Raw genomic sequence first — 27,256 nt, forward strand, 5'->3', positions numbered from 1 at the left:
CTGGCACAGAGACGAAATCCCACTGAAAGCTGATGGTGCTGAACTGGACCTTTGCTAGATTTATAGCTGCCCTATGGAAAAGATCTACAGTCCCAGCAACAGCTTGCGGATAAGCGGGCTGCACAACCCGCATAACACCCAGCACAGTCGCCCAATGCACAGACAACCCCACGCACTTCAGCTGGAAGCAAACCTGATCTTCTTTGCAGATAGCCAAACTGCAAGGCTCTGTCAGCTAGGGAGATTCTGGGGATCGCCCCGCTGCCCTGCAGCTGAATAATGGCTTTTGTAAGCTCCTATCAGCAGCCCAGGCACACCTGCTTTACATCTCAGGGGATATTTCCAAAGCAACAGTTGAGAGCCACCATCTCTTTCTTTCTTTGAAAACATCAGTTGTCTTCCTTCTGTCTGCCTGGATTGCCACGCTATGGGTGCGGTTTTCCCTGGCAGGGAACACAGCCCATTCTGCACAGTACTCCTGCACACACACGTGAAGCCCCAGGCTCCCACAGCTGCCTGCTCCATCTGCTCATGAGCTTTGGGAAACACAGGGGTTTCTGGATACCCAGCCATCTCGGAGCACCAGCCGGCTGCAGCACCTGCCCCAGCTGCACGCTGACCTGCACCATTCATAAAGACGACAAGTAAAGGTGGAAACCTGGACACTGGGGAGTCCTTAGCTCAGGGGTCTTCAAACTTTTTAACCAGGGGGCCGGCACGCGGATGAAGTGGCAGGCAGTCATCTGCGGCTGCTTGGTTCCCCCCCCCAGCTGGGGCGGGGGGTTCTGTAAATACCGGGGGCCGGACTGAGGACCCTGGGGGGCCGTATCCAGCCCATGGGCTGTAGTTTGAGGACCCCTGCCTTAGCTGAATATTTTTTTTTTTATTTCTTTAAAGAAAGCTCACCAAGGCTTACTTGCCTCACTAACATACACAGGCAGAGGTTCTCCATTTAGCCATGCTGCACAGTACATAACAGAAGTGATGTCTTGGGGTTTCAGATCCCCAGGCTGAGGGCTAGACAGTGAAAAGCAAAGGATTTGCAGAACATACCTTTGGAGGGGGGAGGTCCGGCAGGCTCTTCTGAGGAGGGGATGAATGCAGTCCTGAGTCTCCATTGGTCAAGGAATCTCTCCGGTCCAGTGCTGCAAGCCAGAAACACAATTATATCAAATGACATGTGGCATTTCCCAGCAGCGCACTCGCTACCCGGGGCTGTGCAGGAACAGCGAGGTGCTATTTCAGTAGGAACCAGAGTGACAATTACAGGCAGTGCTGCAGGGCCACCATGTCATTTCAGGCCATGCCCAGGAATGTGGCACTAGGAGATGCAGCAAAAGAGCTGGCCTCTGGTTTTAGGGCATGTTTTTCCTTCTGGGGGGAAAACTGGGAAGCCCAGACCTACTGCTGAAACTTTAAAGGGTCTTGAGAAGCAGCATGGGCAGACACTACAGAGTGCCTGGAAATCCATAGTACTTTAGTCCTTGCTAGCTCTGATCTCTGCTATGGAGAGCAGACAGATCAGTGACTGGCCCTGCCTCTACTGTGCTTCCACAAAACTGGAGCTCATACCACCCTGCTCCCACAGCAAACTGCAAAGGTTGCTGCCTAGCTGAGTTGCACAACGGTTTACCAAAGGCAGCCAAGAACAGTAATCTAATCGCTACTGAAGGAAGAGTTGCTCTTGAAGCAGCCCAGGACAAACATGTGAAAGGGCATATGGCAGCAGAACTGCTCCAGGCGATCTGCCTCTGCCTCTGGAAAGTCAGATTTTCCAAGCAGCTAAATGCAGAGTGATTCAGTGGCTGGAGGGTAAACGAAAAGCTCAGAAATCTCGTGTTCAGCCCCTCTTCCCCCACCACAAAACTCCTCGGTGGCTTCAAATAAGTGCCCAAATCCCACGACCTCTGAGATAGCACAATGCAGCAGTGCTCAGGAACAAGTGGGAGCAAGGCACAAATGGCTGAAAAATGAAGGACTTTGAAGGCATTATACTGTGTAGAGGGGAAGTCCCTTTTGCCCAGTGTCTCTTGCCAAATCCTTTGGGAGAAATGAGGCTAAGGTATCCAGATTCTACAAGTCCAGTAAATTAAGTGAGGGAATTAAGTCCAAAATCTGCAGCGAGTTGATGCTCCAGCTGCCTTAGTCACCTGCTGATGCTCCAGCCGCATTCCTTGGGCGCACACAGAAACCGCCAAGGCATCATGCAGTGCCCAGCAGTGGTTAGCACTGCACTCAGAAGACGTGGGCCAGGACTTTGCTGCATATTTCTGGGCTTTAAAAATAGAAGCTGGAAACCACATTACTTTGTTCGCGTCTGGGGCTTGGAAGCCATGATGACAGCTCTGCCCTGCCAGGCTGTAGCCAGCTCCTGGCCTGGTGGCACAAGAGCCCAAGACACATCTCTTGTGACAAATTTCTCCTTTTGATGCAGGTCTACTGGTCATCAGCACTGGCTAACTTCAGCAAGTCAGGAGGGCATGGAGATCCTTGGATCAACAGATGCCAACTTCAAGCAGCTGCCTGCACCCTGCCAGTGGGGCTGCTGGATGTCTTGTAAGGTTCAGAGTAAAGCAGTTGAGGACGTGGGGAGACCCACCTACCAAAATACCCCATGATTATACCGCCAGACACACTTCTACAGGTTGCTGTTGGAGGTTAGCCTTTTCTGTAAAGGACCAAGGAGATGGCACTGTCCGGGCAGACACCTTCCACCAACAGTAGCTGCTGAGGCCATGGCTACTTTTGGAAACATCAGAAACCAGGCTGAGATTTCCTAAAGCCCCAGATGGGCTACTCCCTGAGGGGATTATCTCTGCACTCACAGTTGTGCACCAGGGAACTTTTTAGGGGCCTCTTTAGCAAAGAGAAGCAGGCCAGCTTGCGTCCTCCTGCTTCAGGCAGAACCTCCCATGCTCAGCTCCACAGAAGAGAAATCCCTGCAGCAGCAAAAAACACTGCCAAACCCTTCACAATTGGTGGCCATCTGTTCTCTACTCTCCAGCAAACCTAGCAATCATCCCACTGAACCTCACCATGCCAGGAAAATGCTGTCTGATTTCTGTACCAGCGGTTCCTCCTCCCCCCAACCTCGGAGCACAGGACTGGGACCACAGCTTCAGTCCTCACCCTGCTGGAAACCTGCCCACCTCCATGGACACATGCCCACGTACTCCAGCTGAGGAGCAGAGTAGGACGTGATGGAGCTTTGATTTTCAGGCTCTGTGCAGGAAGAAACACCCCTTTAACCTTCATCCTGACAAGACCCCTGGGAGAGGTTACGGGGTTTTCTGCTCTGAGGTTGCAGAGGGCTGCGATCACTGGCCAGCACATGGGGACAAGCAGCAACCACACGCTTTCTGTATGGAGAGTGATGCACATGCCCCTTCCTTCTGCTACACACAGGGCCACAAATCACAGGCTGCTCCCTTACTGGGTGGGAGGGAAGCAGTATTTTTTCCTAGACAAGCATTAACACTTTTCAGGTGTCTTCCGATTAAGATGTCTCTCTAAAACCTGGCATTTGGAGAGCATTTAGGAAAGGGAAGGAAGAAGAACAAACAGCAAAAAGACTGCTAAAATTCACATCTGTACTAACTGTTACCTGTCTGCTCTCAGTTCTTTGTAAAAGCAAATGTCTCCTAGTATTTGGGCTAAGAGGACTGCAACGTGCATCACCAGGAGCCTTACGCTTCCCAGACTCCTGCACCTTGATCCCTCCAGGAAGAGATCGCATTTGGCTCACTGAAGAGCTACGTAGACTTGCAGGGTAGAGACTTGCTGCGTTTCTCGAGTAAATGAGATCAAGTAAACGATGGTACTCATTCAGTGAATTCAATTATTGTACCATAAAAAGGCATCTCAAAAGCAGCGTACTGTTCGCTTAAATCCCTACAGACAGAATTGCAAGTAGATACAGTGAGCAGTGAAATATGTTTTTTGTAGAAATCGCATATTTTAAGGTTTGGAGGAGGGAGGTTTGGAGCTGATGTATTATCACTTTGGAAAGCATTTCACCCTGAGCTGCTTGGAGCACACCTGAGCACAGTTCTGGTGGTGAAGAGACCCTGCAGGGCACAAGAGGTCTTGTTGGCCTCAGCCAAAAGAGTGTGGTCACCACATCCCATTGAAGACTTTTTGGTGAGACCAAGAGCACAGAGTGGCAGTAGACAAAAAGGGTAAAGGGAGCTGCATAATCACTGGAGCTCTGTATCACAGCCCCTTGCACCAGTGGGTACCAGGGCCCCCTCCACCTGCTACACTTGAACCTGCAGGTCCCACTGCGGACCGGACAGGCACAGACCTCTCCACCCAGTTACAGAGGAAGGATCAGGGCCATACACCCAGCTGCAGCTACGGCTAAGATTCCATACGTGTGTCTCACTGACTTCAGCATTTCCAAATAACTCAGAAGTTTTACTTGGAATAGGGAGGTTGCTGAAAACGGAGAAAGAGAGAAGTGCCAGGTCCCACAGGGAGTGTCTGAGTGGGTAGGCTCATGGCCTTGATAGGGAAAAGTCTGAAATAAAAGAACAAACTCCAAAAATAAATTGTCTGAAGTTTGCCCCTGTGTTTCAGCATGGTAGATCATTGCAAGCCTTGTTTCAGCCACCAAAAAAAGAACTTATATAAAGAGAAGTTTCTGTTCCTGCCTAGCAGCTGGGAGCTACCAAGACGCTGGGCAATCCTGTTACGGAGCATCACAGCATCACCCAGAGGGCCCTGTCTGGAGATCACATTGAGACTGCATGTGTAATCTGGATGGATGGATATCCTGTCTTCAGCAGTATTTGAAGTTGACCTAAATTCAGCTGCAGGTATTTTAAATAACAAAACAAAACCAAATAAAACCCACCACAAAACAAAACAAAAAACAACCCCAAAACAAACAACTCTGGCGTGGAGCTATCCCAACTATTGCAGGACCAGCACATCAACAGCAGGCTGCACTGATGTGTCCTCATCTCATCTATTTGAATGGAAAACTTTGGGGTAGGGTCAGCCTCCAGCTAGGTGTGCATTAAGGAGATGTGTGCCACCAATAATCTCATTTTACGCAACTATCAAAGACAGCTTTCATGATGAACTTCAAAGAGCAAGAACATTTTTAGACAATTATGTTCTTTGCCATGTTACAAATTCAAAAGCTGGGAAATCTAAATTGGAAATGAATATTTTATCTAGGTTTAATTTCTTGGCTTGTACACTGCAGAAGTCTCGCATCCCCGGGAGACGAAGGTGCTCTCCTGTGCAGATGGTGAGGGTGCAGGCTGCACCTGGGGGCTTGCCTCGCAAGGTTGGGATGACACAGACCCTCTGGGCTAGCACAGAGCAACACACTAAAGATGACACGTGCTTTTAAGGTCTTAAAGAGGTGAAGTGCCTTGTTTTGTGGCCAAAGGAAACATGAAGGTTTCCTGAAATATTTCAGACACTGCAGCTTCAAGCCTTAGAAGGCAACATTTTTATCCCAAAATAATGCCCTCCAAAGCGTTACTTCCAGGAATAACCTCACAGTATTGGCAAAGACCACTATTTCTAAGGGAATGTCATGAAAACGGCAGTCCTTCCACACCATCAACTGCCTCAGCCCTCAGAGCTGCCAGAGGCCCCCCCCCCCACAACTGGTAAAGCAAGCCTCTAACCACCTATGTGCCTTCCTCACCCTGTTAGATGCGATGCAACTATTAATCTTCACTTCCCTACCTTTGTCTTGCTTTTCCTGGTCACCTTGCTGTTTATGGACGGTCACTTTGTTCATATAAATATATTCCTCATCACCACCTGCAACCAAAGGGAAAAGTGAACTCTTTACCCACCCGCTGCTTTCATCTTGCTAAGTTTTTCCACAAAGGCCAACATAAAAAGTGTTTCTGCTGAATACATTTGGGGAGAGCATGTTGGTTGAGGCAATGTGCAGAAAAAACCCCAAGCAATAATAAAAAGCAAAAAAATTAAATGCTTTACAGTCAGGAAATTCCGTAAGTTAAAATTTCTACTTAAACATTCACTTGGCCAAACAGTACATCCTGTGTATTTTACAAAGTGGATTAAATAAACTTAAGGTTTAATAAGGAAAACAGAAAGGATCAGGAATCTTGGGAATCCTTTGCTTGTAAAGCTGGACACACAACTACAGTAATTTTACATAAACATTAGAGGTCACTGCAAAAATAACCTCTGTTTCATTTTCTCCTTCTAATTTTCATGCCTCCCATTCCCACCAGCCTCCAAGAAAACGTTGCTTCAAGGCCCCGTAGCAATTCCCATGAGAGCCCACTGTCCCATCCTCCATTTTCCTTGCCTGTACCACCAGACTTGGTGTAGACCCGCAGAAGGTCGGAGAGGAAGCTCTTCTTCACAATGGCAGTGCTGCTCAAATTCTCCTTGTCCAGTATCCTCAGAAAATCTTCAAGTTCTGTGAGCAGCTGCTCGAGAGCTACAACAGCAACAAAGACAACAGTTGGCGAAGCAGTTGGGTGGCGTGTCAAAACGGGACACATGTTAATTCTGTGTTTTCCAAGATTTTTTCCATTTTTCTGCCCAGGGATAATACAGGTTTCATTTTCCAGCTTGAACCCTTCCCCTAGTTTTGAAAGGAGAGTCCCAAAACCTAAAACCCTCCATGTTCCCTTAGTCTGTTCGTACAGCAACAGAATCCTGTGTATATAGCTATGCTTCCGACAGGGCTCTTTGCTCAAGGGAGAAAAGCCCCGAGGGATGCTGAGCACTAGGCCTGAGAATACACAAAAGCAGCTAGCAAGATCTTGACACTTGAATCTTGAGTCCTGGTAAACATCATTCAAACTTCACGTAGACTGGGATCTACTAAAGACCTTGCTTTTTGTTCCCTCTTTCCAAGCCGCCTCCTCCTCATTTCTCTGCCTGTAACAATTTGAAAATGTTTACGTGTATTCCCCAAAAGAGACAAAAAAACCCCACCCCAAAACCTCCACATCCATAAATCATAATCCAGTAATTTCTCAGGCCACCTTGCTTGGGTAGTGACCACAGAGGTCACTGTGCCACGGGGAACTGAAGGACCCGAGACAGAGCAGCGCCTCAGACAGCCTCAGGAAAACCTGCCGTACGGAAGATCCAGCACACCGCTCCCAGCACTGGTGGCTAACCGGGCTAATAGGTTTGTTTTCCTCCCAAGGAGGTGCTACTCAGCTCTGCCAACAACAAATCACTTCTCTGACAGGGCTCACGCTGAAGCAACAGGCGTTTAATTGCTTGCTTTTGTTCACAGCAAAGTTTATCGTGGTCTAATTAGCAGCAGTGGCAGGAGCCCAGTCCAGCGAGGAAATAACAGAGCATTATGCGGAGAGAGGAAACACCACGCAAGAATGATGGTGTGTGGGAAAAGCGTGGAAAACACAGCTGGGGCTGTTCCTCGCCTTGGGAGGCTCCCCTGCTACATCACTCCATCACTCCCTGATGCTAAGGAGCTGCGGGGGAGATGGGCAGCAAAGCTTGGGTTTGCCACTGCCAGGCTGCGAGCTGGGCTGCCACTCCAGCACGTCACCGAGGAACACGACATATGGATGATTTAACTGGGGCGATGCTCCATTTTCTTTACTTAGAGCATTTCCATGCTGTATGCTCCCATGGTACCCCCCCGAGTCACAGTTCACACCAATGAATGCGAAAAGTGTTAATATTTTGGTTTCATAGTACGAACTATTTGTAGCATATCTAGTTTAAGCGGTACCACCTCCAAGGTCACAAAGAATCTTTAAGAAGGTGATGGCTCTCACCTGCCCTTACCCCCCCATCTTTAGCCATGAGGCAACCATTCCTTAGGCAAACTGATAAATAAAGCATAAATTACACTGTAAAGGTTTATGTTGCTAGCCATTAATTGAAGAACACGCTACTGCTCTCAAACTGTATTAATCTTCACTAGCTTGACTGTAAAGCAGTCTAATGACTCCAGATCACTCAGTAATGGCCCCAGAGGAACCCAGTTCTTCACACTTTGTTTTATACCCTCTACACCCAACTAATTCTCTTCTGGTCTGATTTAGGATCAGTAGGGAATGGAAAGCACCTGTATCATGCTGCATTAACTTGAATATTTTGAGTAGCTGCTGTTTTGCCCAGAGAAAGCAAGAATCATTTCAAGAAATAACAGCTTTTTTCATAAACTGTAAGGGAACAGGTAGTATTTGTTGACGACAATACTAGATGCCACTGATATCATTACACAATGAACTGTGAGCATTGGGTGTCAAACATGCTCATAACCAGCTTCTCTCAAGCCTCAACGATGCTGCTGCTTCTGAGTTTTTTTTAAACTCCACCAAGGTAAATCCCAGCTTTTCTATGATCACTCATGTACTTCAGTGGCCCATTTCAGAAAATTTAAATTGACGTTGGTTCCTGCTGGTCAGGTGTGGTGGACAGGGCATTTGTGTCAGGGATGGAATCGGAAGAAACAGCGTAAAAAAATACCTAACCTTAATCTGAAGCTTCAGAAGCAGGCCAGCTCCCAAGAGCTGCCCACATGGATGTCATGATACTGGGTTCACAGGGAAGGGTGTATAATTCCTATTCCCTCCTCCACCCCTGTGACTGCAGAAAATGACTTTATTCTTCTCCCAGGCATCCACAGCTAGCACTCACACAGGGCCGAGCACTTATGAATAGCGCAGCCCATACAGTAGGTTACATTTTCCAGCCCACCAAAGCTGAATTCAGGCTTCTAGTGCCTCAAAGCAACTCATTTAGGATGTGATCCTGGGGCCACAGAGGTCAGTGGAAAGACTCTGTCAGACTTCAATGGATTCACACTTCAGGGACTCAAGAGAGATTCATTTTGCTCTTCTTCAGCAAGAAGCAGCATAGAAACCATCTGCTTCTGTGCAAGTATCTCTTTGATCTCAGCTGGACATTCCCAATCCAAACCTGATACCTGCAAAAATAAACTGCCATTGAAATGAATGTGACCATTCATTCTCTTATATCAGAAGGAGAACGAGCTAATACTTACTGGGGAGCGATGAGCGTGAGAAGTAAGAAGAATTAATACAATGAGGGTCTATAAGATCCTCTGTGCAAGCAAGTGTTGCAGCAGGTCAACAGGACTAAGACAACTGAAAGCCCATGTACGTCAAACCATCTCAGGATTTTGAATGCTGGAAACCATTGTTAGATCTCATCTAAAGACTTAGCACGCTGTGGTGATGATGCATTGAACATGCTCATGGGAAAAACAGGTTGGTGGTTATCCAAGGCAGCCTGAAACAAATGGCTCTTGCTCCAAGCCACACTGTTTTTTGCTCCTTATCTTAGCAGTTTAGAAACAAGAGCACATAAAGAGATGACATCTGTAGCTAGGCTTGCTCTGCAGGGCAACAGTTAACAGATGAAGCAATGCATTTCCAAAATCAAATGACTGTGAGCAGCAGGATGAGAGATCTGAAGTAGACAGAGCCCAGGTCACAAGGCAGTGCAATTCTCAGAGATGCTTTTGAGAAACCTCCTACCACAGCTACATGGCTCTTCTCAACTCTCATAGCGCTTATTTGTGAACCCCCAAGCACAATGTGACTCAAGTAATCTTTCTGGCACCATCTGAAATAAATACCTCCATAGCACTTGCAAAAATTCAGCCTACTTCACAGAAACTGGGAGATTACCTCTAAGGTTAAGATGGGCCCAGAAGAATTAAGAGACCTTGCCAAGATCACTGTGAATACCTCTGCTGAATCCAGTCCTCTCAAGCCCCAGGATATGACCTACTCCGTCTCCTTACAAAGGACGGCCACAGATACGAGCTGTGCTGTGATCGTTAATGGTACCCCATATCATGCTATTCTTCTCCATGGCCACAGGCATCAGTCACTAGACAAAACCCATAAGGATTTCTCAACACACGATAGATGGAGGTACAGAAGCATCATAGTCAATGAAAAACATGGCTTATTTGCATCTGTAGTGAATGGATGATCATCACTGAAAGGACTGAACTTTAGGGTGTACAGAAACATCACATCTTTATTGACGTAGTAAGGACTTACAGCATGGGGGTTACAACCAGAACTACCAGCTCCTCCTGGATGCGCTTAACTGGATGAGAAATGTTCTCCCTCCTTTTACTCCAAGACAACGCAACCCTATTTACAGAAACTCCTGGGCAGACCTCTGACCACAGCAGACTCTCTCTGTTCGAAGGCTGCGATGTTGGTCTCAGCAATAAGCAAAGAATTGCTCCAAACACGGCCGGTCTGTTTCAACGGCAATTCAGTGGCAGCAGGACAGCACTGAAAAGGGCTTCTTTTGGCAGGAGTCTACGGCCTTTCTTTGCAGACAGAAAGTCTCTTGCATTGCAGCAGCGTCTATCCTAGTTCATGTGAGACGAGAGCCAAAAATGCAGCAGCTTGCAAAGCCCCCATTGAGGAAGCACATTCCTTGCAAAAGAGCTGCCAATTTCGCCTGACACCAAGGTCACTGAAAGGTAAATGACCATTAAACTAGATTATAAAAGCCATTCCTACCAACAACCACTGATCTTTGCCATTGTGCTACAATAACAACCTACGTCTACATCTAATTACTTTGTGTCTTGGCCTTATGAGGAAATGGAAAGAGAGGCTCAGAATGAACTTTCATTCAAGTGTTTTTAGTAACCACTGGGCAGGATTATATTAGACCATTTAATCTAAATTCAATTATTTATTTTATCAAGGTAGAGGGGCCTCAGTCACCGGACAAGGAACTGTAATAAGATACATACTAAAAGACAGACTCTTTCCTCTACTGAGAGGAGAGGTGAAAGATAAGGAGTATCATTTGCTAACAGGAAACTAAGGCAAGGAGAGATTAAGCCATTTGTCCAAGGATATGGGTGTACTCTCCAGCAGATCAGGAATACAATCTAGCTTTCCTGTGTCCCAGCCTGCAGATCTCGCTCCCAAACCACACTTCCTTGGATCCTGAACTGCTGGGAGATTTCCCACCTTCCTGCCGAAGCAGGATCTGGGTTTGGTACTTTTGGCTTCACCCCTTCTAGAAGGGGCTGGGCTCAGCTGCTGGCAAACCACATGTATTCAGGCAGCTGGTAAATACCTGCAGCCTGTGGAATGCCAAGCTTTTCGCTTCAAAAACCTCGAGAAGTCCAGAGATAGTGAAACCAATGACAACGTTGTGATTCATGCAAGCATCAGGCTGCAGAAGCAGAGGGGCTCCCAAGGGGCACCTCGAGGTACCTGCGCATCCCCAGCCTCCCCGGAACACCTCCTCTCCAGTACAGCCCATGGCAGCCTTTCGGCCCCCATTTCCCACTGACCAGCTCTGGCTGGCAGCACTGGGATTCCCCAGGGGCTGCTTTGGCAGAAAGCAGTTCCTTTCTTGCCCTGGTTTCTTTTTTTCTTTGCTGCATAAAATCAATAGGGCAGCTGATGAGCGTGCAGAGAGGACAGGCGGGTACAGAGACAGCATTCAGGCTGCTGAATAGCGAGTGCTGTCAGCAAAGCTGAAGGACCCAGCCCAGGCCTCCTTGGCTTATTTGGAGTCTTACAGTAACAGTTGGCCTTTGCAAGGGGGAAAAAAGTCACCCACGATGACAGCTAGAGAAGGCCATTCTCCCCAGCTGTGAGGAAAGGCAGATGCGTGGATGGTGACAGCTGTAACAGCTGGATGACCCCTACACACGGGGACACCTTCCAAAACAGCAAAGCAGATCCTTCCTCAGGCAAACTGACACTCCTCATCCTGCCAGCTTCAGGGTCTTGCAGAGGAACAGTGAAGAACAGGGTTCAGCAATGCTCCGGCCCTTCTGCAGCGGTCACGGCTCATCTGCCGTGCCCTGGATGCCACTGGCTTCGGTGTGCAGGGGCACTGCAGTGCCAGGAAGGACACATGGTGAACGGCTTGCCCAAATGCAAAGCTAGGAAGAAGCAACACCTCCATTGAACCCCAGAAGGCTCCTCTGCTAAAAAGCATCCCTATCACCCTGAAACCCCACCAGCATTCACCCAGGGTGATAAGCAGAAAAAAACCCAACACAGACAAGTATGGACTAAAGTTTACCAGCATGGTTTTGATCATTAGAAACCAGGCTTTTCTTTCCAGACACGCACCTGCAATGACTGGCCAGCCTTCCTTCTTCTAGCTTTTAATGGAAAAAAAAATAATAAGCCCAGCCCATTGCTGTTGAGTTGAAACTCCTCCATTTTTTTCCACAGAAAAATAATTATAAAACTATAAATACTTTAGAAAAAAGAAATCTCCCCACAGCAAAATGAGAAGTGCTGTGTTTATCAGGGGAAAGAAAAATAGAATACCCACAAAAAAACCCACCAAGCTTCCAGTAAACCATGACCTTTCTCATTGGCGAATCACTGCTAGATGAAACAAAATAAAAGGCAAAATTCACAAACCCGAGACAAGTTCAAATCCCTCAAAACAAGAAAACTGTAACATTGGAGAATTCCTATCACAGTTTCACTATCAAGCCAGACAAGTGTCAGATGGTTATGACCACTGCCGCAAAGCTTTCTGATTTTCAGAACATAATGAGTGCTCACAAGGAAGAAAGAAAGAAAAAAAACCCACCCAGACTGCTTCTATTGATGTACCTAAAATCCAGTACTGCCTGGCTTAACACTCACGTTGGGAGCATTAGACTCGTCTTTGTTTGCCTCTCTCGTTCTGTGATTCATACTTTGCAACAATGTGGCTGGTTGGTTGTGGGCTGTGAACTGCGCAAATGAACCCAAGCAGCTCTGCGTGGGCTGCTCTGGAAGTTCGAACAAGACTCGTATTGAGAAGCAGCAGCTCTAACCTAGGAACTCTGAACTTTAACAAAACGGCAGCAGAAAATGCACACAAAGCTTTTTTTCAGTTAGCTGAGCAAACAGACTTCTCTTCCCTTTGCTGGAAGGTGGGAAACGGCATCCAAGAAAAATTGAGGGGAAGAAATAAAAAAAGGAATAGAGAAGCAAAACATGAAAATTACTGTGTTGTAAGGAGTTTTTACTGAGAAGTCTTGTATTTCACTGTCATATTGCTTTATTTATGCAATAGAGGGTATACACATAAATACAACACAGTGACATCTTTCTTTGCAGAGGGTCTCAGTCTTTCCACGACAGAGCAACTGGCGAGTCACTGGAGGTTGCAGACTGCCAAACAAATTTGTTGGATGACATCTGAGACAAGTCAGCATTTCTTCCCGTTGCAGCATGCCGTATTAGCGGACTGCCCTGCCCATCAGACTCAGAAGATTCCCAAAGCTTTACTAGTCTATGGACTGCAGGTCTCTGCTCAGGTGCTTAGTGACGCATGCAGCATCAAATGGGGGATTTCCATATCACAAAGCACTATGGAAAACCATGCTGGGACGTGGGGTTGATCAGACTGTCACCCTGAGAAGTGCTGCGTCCTCAGCATACATATACCTTGTATAATGCAGTAACTCCTGCCGGGGCAGGACCAAGCAAGGAAAGTATCAAGGAAGCAACTGAAGCAACATCAGCATAGTAGCCAAAAGGGTAAGTAAGGATTAAACCAAATCAAGGTAACCATCAGCTAGGAAAATGCGGACCAAGCCAGGCAGGGCAGGATGTTGAAGAGGGTACTCTTTCTAAGGCAAATATCCCCAAGAGCAGGGCCTAGTGGGCTCCCTTCCCAGTGGGGGAGGAAAACAATCCCAACAATTCATACAAAGCAGGAATTGCTTGCTGCCAAGCCCCAGGGTTGAATCCTGCAATGCCGTGACAGAGAGACATGCTATTTCTTCTAAAGCTGCCACCATTGATTACCTTTTCTCCCCAGTCCTTTCTGCTCTTCTTTTCCCCCTTACTCCTTCATTTTTCAGCTAAGGTCAGTGGGTTTTGCCGTTTGATTGATGGTTGGTGGGTTTTTTTCCCCTGTCTTATGAAGTTTTTCTCTCCTCTCCATCACTATGTGGTTAACTTCACTGGGGGGGTACGTGACCACCTGACCTGCAACTTAAAGGACATTCGTTGTTTGCTAATGTAATGCATAGCTATATCCAGGAAGGAGCTACTAAGAGGTGTCTGATCAAACAGAGCAGCCGTCTTCAAGAAAGAGAAACATGAAAAAACCTCAACTGTATGACACAAACTTGTGGGGCTCCACTGCTCAAACCCAGCACAAGAAGGCATCCCGCAGCTGCCTGCTCAGCCCAGCCTTGTTCTCCTCTGCTTTAATGCCATCTTTGCTCCACGAAGGTGGCAACACATGCTCCTGTACCTCAGCTCAGATCTTTGCCAAGGCTTCTGGGTTAAGGAGCATGGTTGTAGTCAAAACACTGTTGCAGACTTTGCATCATCCTTGTTCATCACTCCACATGGCTATGTCTAGAGCAAAGCACATTTCCACCCCTCTCTGCATTACAGAAGAGTGGCAAAATAGCAGGCACAGGGCTGTCCTAATGCCTGCCAAAGCCCACAGCCACGGGCTTCCTCTTCCCGTGGCCTGTGATACCACATCCCCAAAACAGAGACTGGGAAAATGCAAGGTCCTAATGAGATTAACTATCACAATGACTGTGAACAACAACCCTGGAACAACACCCCACAGTTTGTACCAATTCAATACAAATAAAGGAGGTTAACTGCCGAAAGTATTTGGAGGTAAATTTCTCTCTCACAGGCAAGACACAAATTAAAGGAAGCTGCTAGATACACAGAGGGTTGTGTTGTTTTTTTGGGTTTTTTTAAGAGAGGACGTGCACACACACATACACATGCACACACCCTCTGAAAGCCTCATATCAAAGCATTTTCCCACCATTCTCTGTTGATTTAATGGCATCATTTCTCCAACAAACAATGGAAACATTACAGAAGGGGAACACAATTATGTTTGAGAAAGCAAAAGCAAGAGATCTGGGGGTCAGAGACACAAACAGACACACAGCCCTGGAGTCCTCAGTCTTTTCCTTGCTGTTTCCTCTGTAGCAAGGACTCTTCAAGCTATGCTGGCCACAAAACCGAGGGCTGGGCCTCTGTTCCTACAGCTGAACAGCGGAATGACTACACAAGGCTATTGCACTAGTGCACGGGAAAAACAGGTTTTAAAGTATCCTGGAGTATATCAGGGTAGGCTGGCAGAGCCTACAGCAACATTGCTATTGATTTCTAGATTTCTTTCTTAGTAATCTTGCCCAATCCCTTGCCTAAACATAGTATACAGTCCTTATCCATCCTCTTCAGGGTAACCTAGGAGCCTAAACACTAAGAGGGAGCATCACGCAGCTGAAGCATTGAGCAGCATTGATGCAGCGACGTGCAAACCAGAGATTTTCTCTGGAATGCTAGCGTGTAGTCAGCAGCAGAGAAATATGCTCAAAAACAACCAACAACAAAAAACCAACACGTCACCCCCCTAAAACAATCCCCTGGTCTACAGATATCAATCAAGAAGATTCAAAGCAAACCAATATTTACTGAACTTCAGTTTAGGGTTAAGAGAAAATGGAAAGGGAAGGTTTTGGAATGACCACACAGTACTGCAGAGGTCAAATTACAAACCCTCTCCTGCCAGGAGTCACCAGTGCTCGGTGAGCATCTCCCAGCAGGGCTCCAACATCTGCCACCACAGCAGGCCACTGCTCCCACCCACCCTCCCACAAGCATGGGGAAAGCACAGATGCAAGAAGGTGACCTGAGGACAAGGCAGGATGTCCTCACTTACGTTCAAGAGATACCACCTTTATACCTCTCCCACACCTCCAACGTGACGTTTCACTGAAGCCAGGGTGGAACAGCAGCCTCCCAGAAGCAGGCAGCTCCCCTGTTTGCTATGGATTACCAAAGCAGCTGGGCACCACATGAGCTGTTTCAAGACACATGTGGCCTGTGGGGAAACACCAATGTTGTCTTAATGCTGCAGTGATGCTCCAGGGAAACCGAGGCTCTGCCCTGCTTCACAAGCCACACATCACTTTCATCACTCAACAGGTTTTCAAATGTGGTTCAAGTTTCTGGTACCATTTGGCATCTGTGTTATTAATCCACGTTGCCCAAGAAAGTCCCAAATATGTTTTCATAGCACAGCCTCTCTGCCCAGTACTCATAAAAACAAGTATTGGCTGCCTTGGAGAAAACAAGTGTCACTCGTGGGGAAGAGCTCCAGGAGAGAGCCTCTCCCAAGCCACCCAATTTATGCAATTGTTGCACGCACATAACTTTTCCAACTTTGGTCCCATTCACCACATGAAAGAAACTTGTCCTGCTGAAACATAGGTGACAATATTTGGAGGAAAAATGGCAAAACAATACTTCTCATAAGCCAGGAGCGTACTGGGATAAGTGATGCAGTAATACACTAACCAGTGTGATACCAGTGAAGATAAAGGGTCAGGATGTCAGTGCCATAGAGACTGCTGGAGCTACATATCACTGCATGAGGAGATACAACACGAGCTCCTGTCTGTCTCCCTACAGATCCAGGCCCCATGTGGTGTGATGATCAGACTCGCGAAGTGTAGATCAGAGAAGCCATGGACATTTGCCTCCTGAGATAAGCAACTTCTGCAGTGACCTACCTAATGGACAGCTCTTAGTTAGACTCATGGTGATGGACCTTTCCCACTGTCCACAGCTGCTTTGCTGCGGGGGGGGGAGTCTCTGACAAGGTATGGCATGGGCAAGCACTGAAAGAGCTGCCAAGACTGAGAAATAAGCCCTGTTTTATCATCAGGGACACAGGAGAAGCCACCGCCTGCGCCCTGGCCTTGAGTCTCACCACCAAACAGCAGCAAGTCAGACTCGCTGAAATGCTGAGGTGGAACCAAGGAGGCTCGGAGTGAGGGCACAGTGCTGCACCTCTGCCTTCTGCCCCAGCAGGGACCCGCAGGAGCCCAGGGGGCCGAGGCAGCCGAGAACTAGGACAAAGACTGGCGTTTCTTTTTTTTTTTTTTTTTTTTCCATGTGAATTGGAAAACTTCTCCCTTTCTATCCTGACTGTGAGGCATAGGAAATGAAAGACAGCTCTCAAACCAGCAAAACAACCATTTACCGGATAAAAAAGATTTTCTTACTTTGTCTGTCTTGCACTTTGTTTACATGAACGAGAGCCAGTTATCCAGACTGGGAACAATACTCTGAATTAAATCTCTGAAACCCATTACATAAATATGCCGAAGGTATCACTAATCCTATCACAGATTTAAGAGTTAGATCATTATTTTCATTTACCATTTCAGCAGAAAATCTGTGACAAGAAACTGCTGATGAATGACTTCAAGCCCTTCCAGCAAATTCAGCTTCCTTGGAGCTTTTCAAAACTTGTGTTTGACTCTTTCATCTCCCTCTTAACAAACTTCAGAGGCGTCCTTGTAGCTTGGTGATGATTTACCCAGCCTGGCATTTCTCTTTTCTCAGCATTACATGCTAACGAACACTTATATCATCCTCAGCAACTAAGGATCCCTTCCTACCTGGCTTATTCAGGCAGCAGTGGTTTGGGATCAGCAGCTCACACCTGGCTCCCCACAGTTAGGGCAGCCCACACTGTCCTTGCTCAAAAATCACATTGCCGTGTTTTCCATCCAGAAGTTGAATATAATATAGTTAAATGTTGGCACTAATAAATTAATAGCTATTAATGAAAGTAATAACTTGAAGGAACTCTTTTATTTACCTACTACTAAGCACAGCCTGGCTAGTCCACTGCTCTGCCTCTGGTGCTGGAAGCAATTCAGTCGAGGACATGATTAGCATCTTGCGAGTAGGGGCTGGTCTTGAGAGAGTTGTGCTCACAAGCATAAGGAGACACACATCCTCACAACTGTGGGCTGGCTGGTAAGAAACTGCCAGCCGCAGCCAACCCAGCAGCCTTCCAGTTTTGCAGAGAAGGTACTGGGAACTGCTGGCCATCCAACCTGCCGACAGCCCAGAGAAGAAGAGGAGGCAAAGACCTTGCTTAGCCTACCTGCTTAGGGAGCAGTAAATCTTGGATGTTGCTTAGTGAAGGACTGTAGGTTGCCACTGCACACATCTACTCAACCTTTTGACTTTCCTTCCACCCGTTCTATACTTAAGCTCCAGCCTCAAAGGCAAAGCCACAGAGCCTTCCACTCTCCTTGGGTTAGGAAAAATGAGGATTGTTTCCTGCAGTTTCATTTGTTTCATTGCTACCTGCTTGCCCAGGCTTTCTAAGAAGCAGACAGGCAGGTAAAGCAAAGTGAAGACAAGTGACTAGGAAAAAGACTCCCCATTTTTAGGGCTAGACATATTTTTGTTGCAGAAGTCACTCAGAAGAATAAGAGGTGTGGTTTGTTGTTATTTGGGGTTTTTTTAGGATAAAGTAAGCTTTATTTCACTCATTTCTTTCAGGGAAAAAAATAAAAAGAGTGGGGGAAGGAGGTGGCTGGATCTGCAAAGGCAGGACAGATGCCCTCTCACCCCTGCCTCTGAGGTATGGAGGTAGATTCAGGTCCCTCCTCTGCAGGCATTTGAATAGTCTTCTCTAGAGGCTGCTCCATCCACTTATATTACTAGAGAAGGGAAGGAGCATGGGCTTTCCCACCCAGAGAGTCCCACCTCAAACAGCAACTGAGATGTAACCGCCATGCACTTCCTTCTGGTCCACTGAAGAGCTTCTACTTACTGTTGTACCTAGTCCTTCATCACTTGACTTTGGTTAAAAAGAAAAGCAAACTCAGCCTGTTTTCACCCAAAACAAGACTCCTGTTGGGCAGCGACCCCAGGGCAGTAACTTCTTTCACACTGGCACCAACAGGAGTTTGCTGCCTACCCACAGTTGCCTGTATGAAGAAGGGGAAAGAGTGCTTGGCCTGGCAGCCAGATGGAGAGGGTAGGGAGCAGGGATTAACTCCATCCCAGCCTTCAGCAAGGACATCTGTTAGAGCTGCCTGGGTAAACTGCTGAACAGGTCACACACTGCACAAAATGCAGTTCAAAACCCATAGGCTGAGACTCAAAACCATAGGCACAAGGGCTGCCAAGCTCCCAAGGGCTGCTCAAACCAAAGTCCTTCGCTCCTCCATGCTGTTCAAGAGATGTACGATCCAAATTTCCTCTTCATTTTGAATAACATGTCTGAAACTTCCAGGTGGAAATTGCCAACTTCTGCTTCTACAAATTCCCCTTCCTGGGGTGCAAGGAAAACACAGGAAACCGTTTCAGAGATGTACAAGAGAAACTGGATTTATAGGAACCTCAGCAACAAAGTAATATGCTTTCCCTGCCCATGGTTATCCATCCTCATCCAGAGTTCTTTAGAGGCAGTGCTCCAGCACATTTTACCTACACCCTCTGTACACCTGTCTCAGGGCATCATCTCAAAAGGGCATTTGAGGATGTATGGCATGTTGGTATAAAGCAGCAGCAGACCAAGTGAAATCCCCGATGCAGGCCAAAACACCTCAGTAAGAACCAGCGAGTCTGCTCCTAGCTAGGTGTGAGCAGAGGTAGTGGGGGATAAAGCAGGGAGCGGGAGGAAAGGCCAGTCAAGAGGAGAAAAAACAAAAAATAAAAAGAAAAACTGTGCAACAGTTTATATCCTCCAATGCTGCAGCAACTGCACCTTGCCCCGAGCAGGCTGGCATGTTCACACAGTGTGACACTACACAGAGACCATGCTCAGGTCCTGCAAACAGTGTCTTGGGCAGCACAGTGCTCACAGACTCTGCCTCTCTTTAAGTATCTCTGCCAAACTGCAGACTCCACTTCTGCAACACTTGATAAACTGGGCCCGCAAACCTGGAAAAGACTACCATGTAGTTAAATACTTCAGAGTGATTTTTCAGAAGCGCACTTTCCTCAGCGTTCATCCTTCATCACTGGCTGCCTTTTAGGTCAAAGCATAAAACTTCAGCGATGGGTCTGATACCCTAAGCTTTGGCAAGGATACATACCCAGCACCAACTGATGCTGACACTTCAGCTCCAAGACACGTTTTTTTCTTAACACACCTCACTGCATCTAGACCTCTCTAGCCACCTCACTTTAAGTTTTCTGCCCTGTTTTAGGTGGCTGCAGGGACTTGCTCTCCTGCCTGACAAGGCACCCTACCTTTCTCACATGAGTCAGCAGCCAGCAGTAGGAGAGCTGTTCTTTGTAATTGAAAAGGAATTAAGAGATTTTGAAGCAAGGGAGTGTTTTGGACTAGTTAGCTGCCTAGTTAAGACTGCAGAAGCGCTTCAGAAAAGGCTGCATTATGAGAAGCGAACTTCAAAAGGAGAAGTGACAAGGCCAGAGTGTTTGTGGTGCCCAAGGAAGTAATTAGAATTTAAAAGGGACACAGACTGGGCAAGTAAGTACACTAGACTAAGGAAGATGAACTGCTGCCAAAAAAGTTTCTTTAGCTTTCCCAGTGCTCCCTAGCTCATATTAGAAATGCAGTTTCATGACTATGTGTCTCAAAACATTTTTGAAGAAAACCCTTGCAATTGTTGAAAAGATGAGAAAGGTGCCACTGTCAAAAACTAGATGCCTCTTGCTCCTATTTCTCTTTCCAGCTTATTAATAGCTGTCTTGCTTTCATCATTCCCAAACAGGAGAGGGTTTTTCTGCAAAGCTCTCAGAGACATGACATTTCTTAGAGAACTGGTTTTGTACATGGCACATTTTCTCTTCCTTCATTGCAAGTTTGTGGGTTTTTTGTTTGTTTGTTCATTCTTTTTTGTTTGTTTTGGTTTTGTGTGGGTTTGTTGTTTTTTTGGTTGTTTTGTTGTTGTTTTTTTAAACCAAAGTCTTCTAGGGTCCATGGAGTACTGTTGTTTGCTGAGTGACCTGCCAGGTCAGGAGCACTGCTCCAGCTTGAGAGGTGTGATGTTAGTCAGAGACCAAACTAAATGCAAAACTCACTGGTTTCCAGTCACCAAGGAGCATTGCTAGATTTCTGCTGCTTTGGGATCTCTGCTATTTGAACTGGTGATTCAAACAAACCTGAGGCTGCAACAGCTGAAACCAGCAGAAATGTTTGTTCTGGTTTTCCTCAGCAAGCTGAAGCAGCTCACAACAAACTCAATGTGTAGGTCCTTCCAGCAGGTGGTCTCAACACTTGTAGAAAACTAAGAGTCAGAACTAGAGGTCTGCAGTAAAATCCAAGGCCAAAAGACCTGCAGCTTTGCAGTGAAGCCAAAGATGGTGTTCCACCAGGGTTGTCTGTTCCTACCTGAAGGCATTAATGCCCTTTTCCTTGAGCCTTTCCCCTATAGTAGAGATTCTTTTTGCTAACGGTTCATATGCAGACAGTGACAGACAACTAAAACGAACCAACAGCTCTCCGAAGACAAACAGAGCTGATGTTGTGTTGTCTCACCAGGTGCAGCAGAGATGTGGTGAGTCAGGCTGGAGGAATGAGCTCCAGCAGCAGCACCCAGCACCACCCGTCCCTCAAGACAGCCCCACTCCCAGCTCAGTGGGTCACTGCAGTTAAGGCACTTGAGTAGCTTATCTGTCAAGTGTGCAAGAAAGAAATTTTCTGGAAGTTTGCCAAGCTTAAACAGGCTTCCAGTAACACTTTGAGGAAGCTCACAGGATGTCTTAAAGCATTTACTGAAAATTGTCTCAGCATTCAAATACTCCTTGTGAATTTCATTCAAGCTGTGTTGGATCCCATCTGCTTCAAGCTTGTGGATCCAACCATAATCTCAAAGGAATGGAAGTTTTCACGCTCCATCACTTATCCCCACAGCTCTCACAGGGCCTCTCTATCACAAGGTCTTGACACAATTTTGAGGGAAACTGAACAATCTTTGTACAAGTGCATCTACTCCTGAACAAGGACTCATCACGAGAAGATATACTACAGGTGCCACATTTCAGGGCATAGTGGCAAACCGGCAAAGGCACATGGCTACAGAAGCCAAGATACCTCCTGAAGCAAATTCTGAACTGGTGTCAGTGGTACTATCAGCCAAGCAGCCACCTGGGTATCTGGGCCATGAACCAAAGGCAAGTGGATGCAATGCTCACCATGCTCACTTCCATAGTCACTGGCTGCAAATGGGTCTTCCTTAGCTACGTCAGCTCAATGGGCTAGGCAGGTCTCCCTGGACCCTGAAGGTTGGGTTTAAAATAAAATGGGTTACATAAAAAAGGAGCATTTCTTTGAGAGCACAGAAATGCTTCGAGTATACATAAAGATCACATTGCTGCTGTGCGATCACCACAGGTATCTACCAAAGCTGCACCTCCATCTGGTGCAGATTTTATAAGTATATATCCCCACTGAAGCCTACCAAAAGTTTAAATTTAAGCACAGAGAAGAGGTATGCCCTCTTATCAGGAAACTCCAGTTTTACGCAGGCACAAATAGACAGCGCAGACTTTTTCCAATTCACATCAGATCCTGATGTCCAGCTCTGGGGATCCCAAAATAACCAGAATCCACCACCCTCCAATAGCCAATAACCCCACTAGCTACTGGGGCTGTCCTCTAGGATGGGAGGAACCGGAGACCAAAACTGAGCGCAGATTGTTCAGCAGCACAAGCAACTCCTCTACATATCAAACACCAGTTCTTCTGGAGCTGCCCTCTCCCACTTAAGTCATTCCCTTACATATATATGTATACATGCTACTACTGTTCCTTGGGATAGGAGTCCCTCCAAGAGGTAGTGATCTCTGAGGCTCAGGCCTGGGGACCTGGGTTTCCTGGGCAGCACCACCACCACCACAAAGGCTGTTTAAGATCAGAAATACCAGCCAGGGTCTGAGGAACTTTCATTAAAAATACTTCTGTGCAGCTTCACTTAGAAAAAATAAAAATAAAACCCCCCAGCAAGCTCCTGATGGGTCAGGATTTTCTAGAGGAGGGAAAAAAAGAAAAAAAAAAGAAAAGTCCAGCAGAAAAACCTACTTGCCGTAAGTGCAAAAGGATAGCAGCATCAGACTTTATGAGCTGCTCCTGGTAAAAGCAAGACAGGAAAAAGTCAGATCAGGTCCGTCCTTATTGCAGAAGGCTGGCCACAAGACTGAAAGTCAATGTTGAAAACCGAACTACTCCTGAATGAAGAGTCACAAGGCAATCCTAAACTTCTGTTTGAAAATATTTAGGCAAGACATCTTGCTGAGCTGACACATCTGGTTTCCAGCAGTACTTCAGATGGGAGCTGTGCTGAACAAAAACCCACGAAAAAGAGGGAAATGAGGAGCCTGGGACATACTGCTACAGTCATGCAGCAAAGGAAGGAGCTGGAGGGTCCCAAGGGAGCCATCCCCATGCTCAGTACAGCTGTTACTTAGACACAACCTGAAGCAAAGTCCTCTAGCCCCTGCATGTACCCAGTAGGCACATGATCTGAAGGCTGTGTTAAATTCATGTATTTCCCTTAATCCATCACTAATAAGCCCATCTTTTAGCAACTCAGAAGGGCAGACATTTACAAAACGCTGTACTGTTGTGACTGGCCTGTTTATGGCCCTGGTTCAACTAAAGCAGCCAAGCATGCTGTTAACTCCATCCCTTGACGGCGCGTCCTTGTGCGCACAGCTCGCTTGTAAGCAAGCCTCTGCTGGGACGGGATCCGAGCCCGTGCCCAGGCTGGGGCAGGGATGTCTCAGCGGTAAAGCAGGCAGGAGCAAGCCTGCACTTTCCCAACCAGCAGTCACTTTAAAACCTCCCAACCAGTAAGCAGAGAGGAGAGGAGCTCCCGAGACATACACTGTGCTCATTCCTAACACATTTCACCTTCTAATATAAGCAGGAAGCAAGAGCCAAGTTTTCAATAAGGCAAAAATATCTATTCTTTCCCTTGCTACACTAGGTGTGGCCTGGGAAGCACCAGCCTGGCAAAAAAACTGGCTGGTACCTGCACCAACACAGCCCTTCCTGCACCCTTCTGCAGAAGAGGGAGAGGCAGGTAAGCAGGATGCATTTTGTTTCTTACTTAATAATAATAAAAAATAATCATTAATTATGGCTGGTTTCCAGGCCCTCATGATTGTCCAAGTAGCATTAACAAAGGCGAGAAGGCAAACGCAGCACGCACCCAAGGGACCTGGAAACACCCAGCCCTTCCCAAAATAGAAGCAGCTTGGCGAGTCACAGCTGGAGCACGGCCGGGACCCCCCTTCCCAGCCCTCTGCTCTCCCAGGCAGCACTGCAAGCAGCAGGTCAGGAGGTGCATTCCTCTGACAAAAATACTATGAGAAAAAATGACCAAGTGGCAGCCCCAGCACAGCCCCCCGTAGAAGCCACTGGAGCTGCAGTGGCCCCCTTCACCTCCGCGATGGTATTGGGACCGACAGACCCCTGGGAAAAGGGCTGCTTCTCACGATGTCCCCGCGGAGTGCCTGGCACTGCCTGTGGCCCTTATGGGATGCTGCAATACCGAGAAATTGTGCTGAGATTCTGGCTGCCTCAGGAAGGAGGGTGATACGTAGCAGCCTTCACTGTAAAGGAAATAAAGTAAAAAAACCCTGAAATCAGCATAAAACCCAACACCAAACAACTAATTGCCATAGGAACAGGTTTAGCATTATGGCAGCCAGACAACTAGGTCCTGTAGGCTAGTGCCCTTCTGGTAACCTTGGGAAAATCATCGGCTCTTAATTACAAATCTAGGGGAACATCGGATATTAGTGTTTTTACTGCCACGTTACATCTTGGCTCTGGCTAAGGCTTCCCTTGGCTTCCAAGGTGCTGGAAGACAAACATGTATTTTCTTTTCATTTCAAGACAGCTGAAAGCCACAGCCTGAGCAATGATAAGAACTGTATGCAATTAGGAATAAATGAATAAAACATTCTTAAACAAACAAACAGAAATCCCCTGGCCTCAAATCCCAGACCGGGATCCTGGGGAGCCAGGGGGATGCAGCAGCAGTTGGAAGCCATTGGGCCAGTGAGCCCAAATTGATGCCCAAGGCTCACAGCGGAGCAGACCTGCCACTGAAACAGCCGACAGGACTCGGGTTGACTCTGCACTTTGGGGTGCCGAAGCTTTGAATCTCGGTATGGCACAACCCCGACCAGATGGGACAGCAAGTCTTTACAGAGATACTGCCAGTGCATCTTACAAAGCGTCTTCTCCCACCCTGGGCTGCACTGCCTTGGTGAGGGACAGGCTTCGGCTTTCCAGGTGCTGCCTGTAGGACCACCCCACCCCATGCCAGCTGCTGTACAACCCCCTGGACCAAGGAGCCCACGACATACTTGCTCTGTGTTCCTTGCAAGCATGCAGGTTGATTTTGCCTAGCCACGAGGCACAGTGGAGGCTTACTGCTTTGAGTTCTGACAGATTTGGGTCATGTCCAGTTAGCAAGCCCTTTTCAAAGGCTAGGCTAATAGCAGTGACTTTTTTGGCCCGAGCAGCATGTCCCACAGGTTGCACACACTGCACGCGAAGGAGCCCTTTCCTTTATTCACTTCCCATTTCCTTCAGCAGCAAACTCCCTGTTCTCATAGTGTGGGTGGGATATGCAGAGAGGAAAGGAGCAATCCCTCCCCACTTCGCTTCTCCTCCTCAGCCTCCCGTCGTACAATACCAGGACCGCAAGGTGTTTCACCCTGCCCCTTCCACAGAGGAGAAAGCTTGCCAACACAGCCCTGCTGCTGAAAAAGCAGCTTTTCCAGGGAAAGCATGGAAAGAGATAACAGCACCCATAAACAGGTTGGACATGCAGTTTCCACACTAAATCAATGCAATAGTGCAGGGGAAATGCCTCCCCGGGTAAATGGCATCCCCAGGCAATTTTGTTCATTAGGAGGAGATCAGCTGCCAGAGCAGGTGGAAGGAGAGACCCAGCAGAGCAACCCAAACCTCCCTGCTCAGATTTTGTCATGCCAGGAGGAAAGGAGAATAGAGAGAAGGAAAGGAAAGAATGCGGCGAGGCTGCAAAGCAACCAGCTAACCCTGAGGGAACAGGACCAGGCTAGGCTCAGCCCCGCTGTGTCACAGCACAGGCTGCACTCCACCATAGCAGGCTACCCTACTCCAAAGAAACCTCCAGGAGCAGCCCTGGTGCTCCCTCTCACTTACCCTTGGGCAAGCAAGATCAAAGCTACATTGCTGCAGGCTGCAGCTAACGCAGGGAGCGGCCGAAACGGGCAGAGCTGCGCATGCAGCCTCCCCATCACCTTGGGTGCTGTGGGGCAAGCACAGCCAGTTCTCTTATCTTTGCTACCAGCATCACACATCTTCAAAGCCCTTCCCTGTGCAAGCCTTCTTCAATACTGCTGTCCCTGTCTTGAAAAGCCTCACGTGTAAGATTTTCCAAGGGAAAAAATCAAGCAAATTTAGCCCAGCAGTTTAATGCCTCATCGACTCTTTTCTTGAACCACCTCATATTGATCACCTCGCAGCTGAAACCTGGCAGTCTGTGTCAGCAACCAAGCCTGAGGACAGGAAAAGAGCATGGGGGAACCCACCATCTCTGGCCAAGATCTTTTGTGCATTGGTTTCTCCTCCCAGCCTCTGCAGTGTTCCACTCTTTCTATTTTGTAAATGCACACACAGTGCCAGATGACTCAGCCCGCTGCTTCCCCTCAGGATTTACAGGCGGGATACAGGCAGTGGTGCAGGGGAAGGTGGAGGGAGTGGTTTTACACCATGTGAAAACAATGTCATTTGTTTTGCTGGGCAGCCTTGCACCCTTTGACAGGAACACTCCTGCCGGAGAAGCAAAGCCAGGCCCAGGAGCCGTGTGGCATCCTCCACGAGCCGCTGTGCGAGGCTCCTTGCAAGGTGCATCCTGCACAAGGCTACAGCAGCCACGTGGGGTCCTGCCTGACCAAGCCCTCTGGCAGCTTGCCACCAACACAGCTGTGGGTGTCAAAGACACTGACTCAATATGCTGTAATTTAAAACAAAACTCATCTCTTCAGTTAAAAAAATAATCTGTTATCCTGAAGACTTACTCCCTTTTCCCTCTCCTCCTGAAAAACCAGAGATTACCAAGCCTTTGGCTAAGAACTGCTTTGCTGTAGGGATGGAAACCTTGAAAGTGGTCACGCTTAAGGAGTAACAGATGTGCCTTTCCACTAGAAGTTCCCTCCTGCCCAGCTGAACTCCAGTATGTGTAGGAGACCCAAAGTGCCAGATCCTCTGGCAAGGACCATCGTAGAGACACTTCCAAACCTCTTAAAATAGAGGGCAGCCAAGAAGGATCGACAAGGCAAACACCACGCTTGGCTGGGCTGGAGGGCAACCTGGCAAGCAGCTCTGCCCACATCAACCGCCACGGCTGGCCAGGGGTGGGAGCTCACCTTTTGTTCATGGCAAAGGAACGGAAAACAGCAGCTTGGTGGTGCCTGGGAACTAACCTGCCATGGGAGACTTCATGCTGAACCAACTAAGAGAGCAT

General features: G+C 47.6%; 1 protein-coding gene across 3 annotated transcripts in view; it reads right to left on the reverse strand.

Moving 5' to 3' along the window:
* The window catches only part of AFAP1L2 (actin filament associated protein 1 like 2), a 71,373-nt gene that overhangs the window by 21,880 nt on the left and 22,237 nt on the right, over positions 1–27,256 (reverse strand). For all 3 annotated transcript variants that reach the window (XM_055814160.1, XM_055814175.1, XM_055814168.1), the window contains exons 2-4: positions 6,305–6,439; positions 5,707–5,784; positions 1,054–1,145 (exon numbers count right to left, since the gene is read on the reverse strand). In XM_055814160.1, the coding sequence (XP_055670135.1) occupies positions 1,054–1,145; positions 5,707–5,784; positions 6,305–6,439 (305 nt within the window). The remainder of the gene's footprint in view (positions 1–1,053; positions 1,146–5,706; positions 5,785–6,304; positions 6,440–27,256) is intronic.

The sequence above is a fragment of the Falco peregrinus genome, chromosome 1, assembly GCF_023634155.1.
Source record: "Falco peregrinus isolate bFalPer1 chromosome 1, bFalPer1.pri, whole genome shotgun sequence".
In the NCBI taxonomy this organism is placed as follows: Eukaryota; Metazoa; Chordata; class Aves; order Falconiformes; family Falconidae; genus Falco; species Falco peregrinus.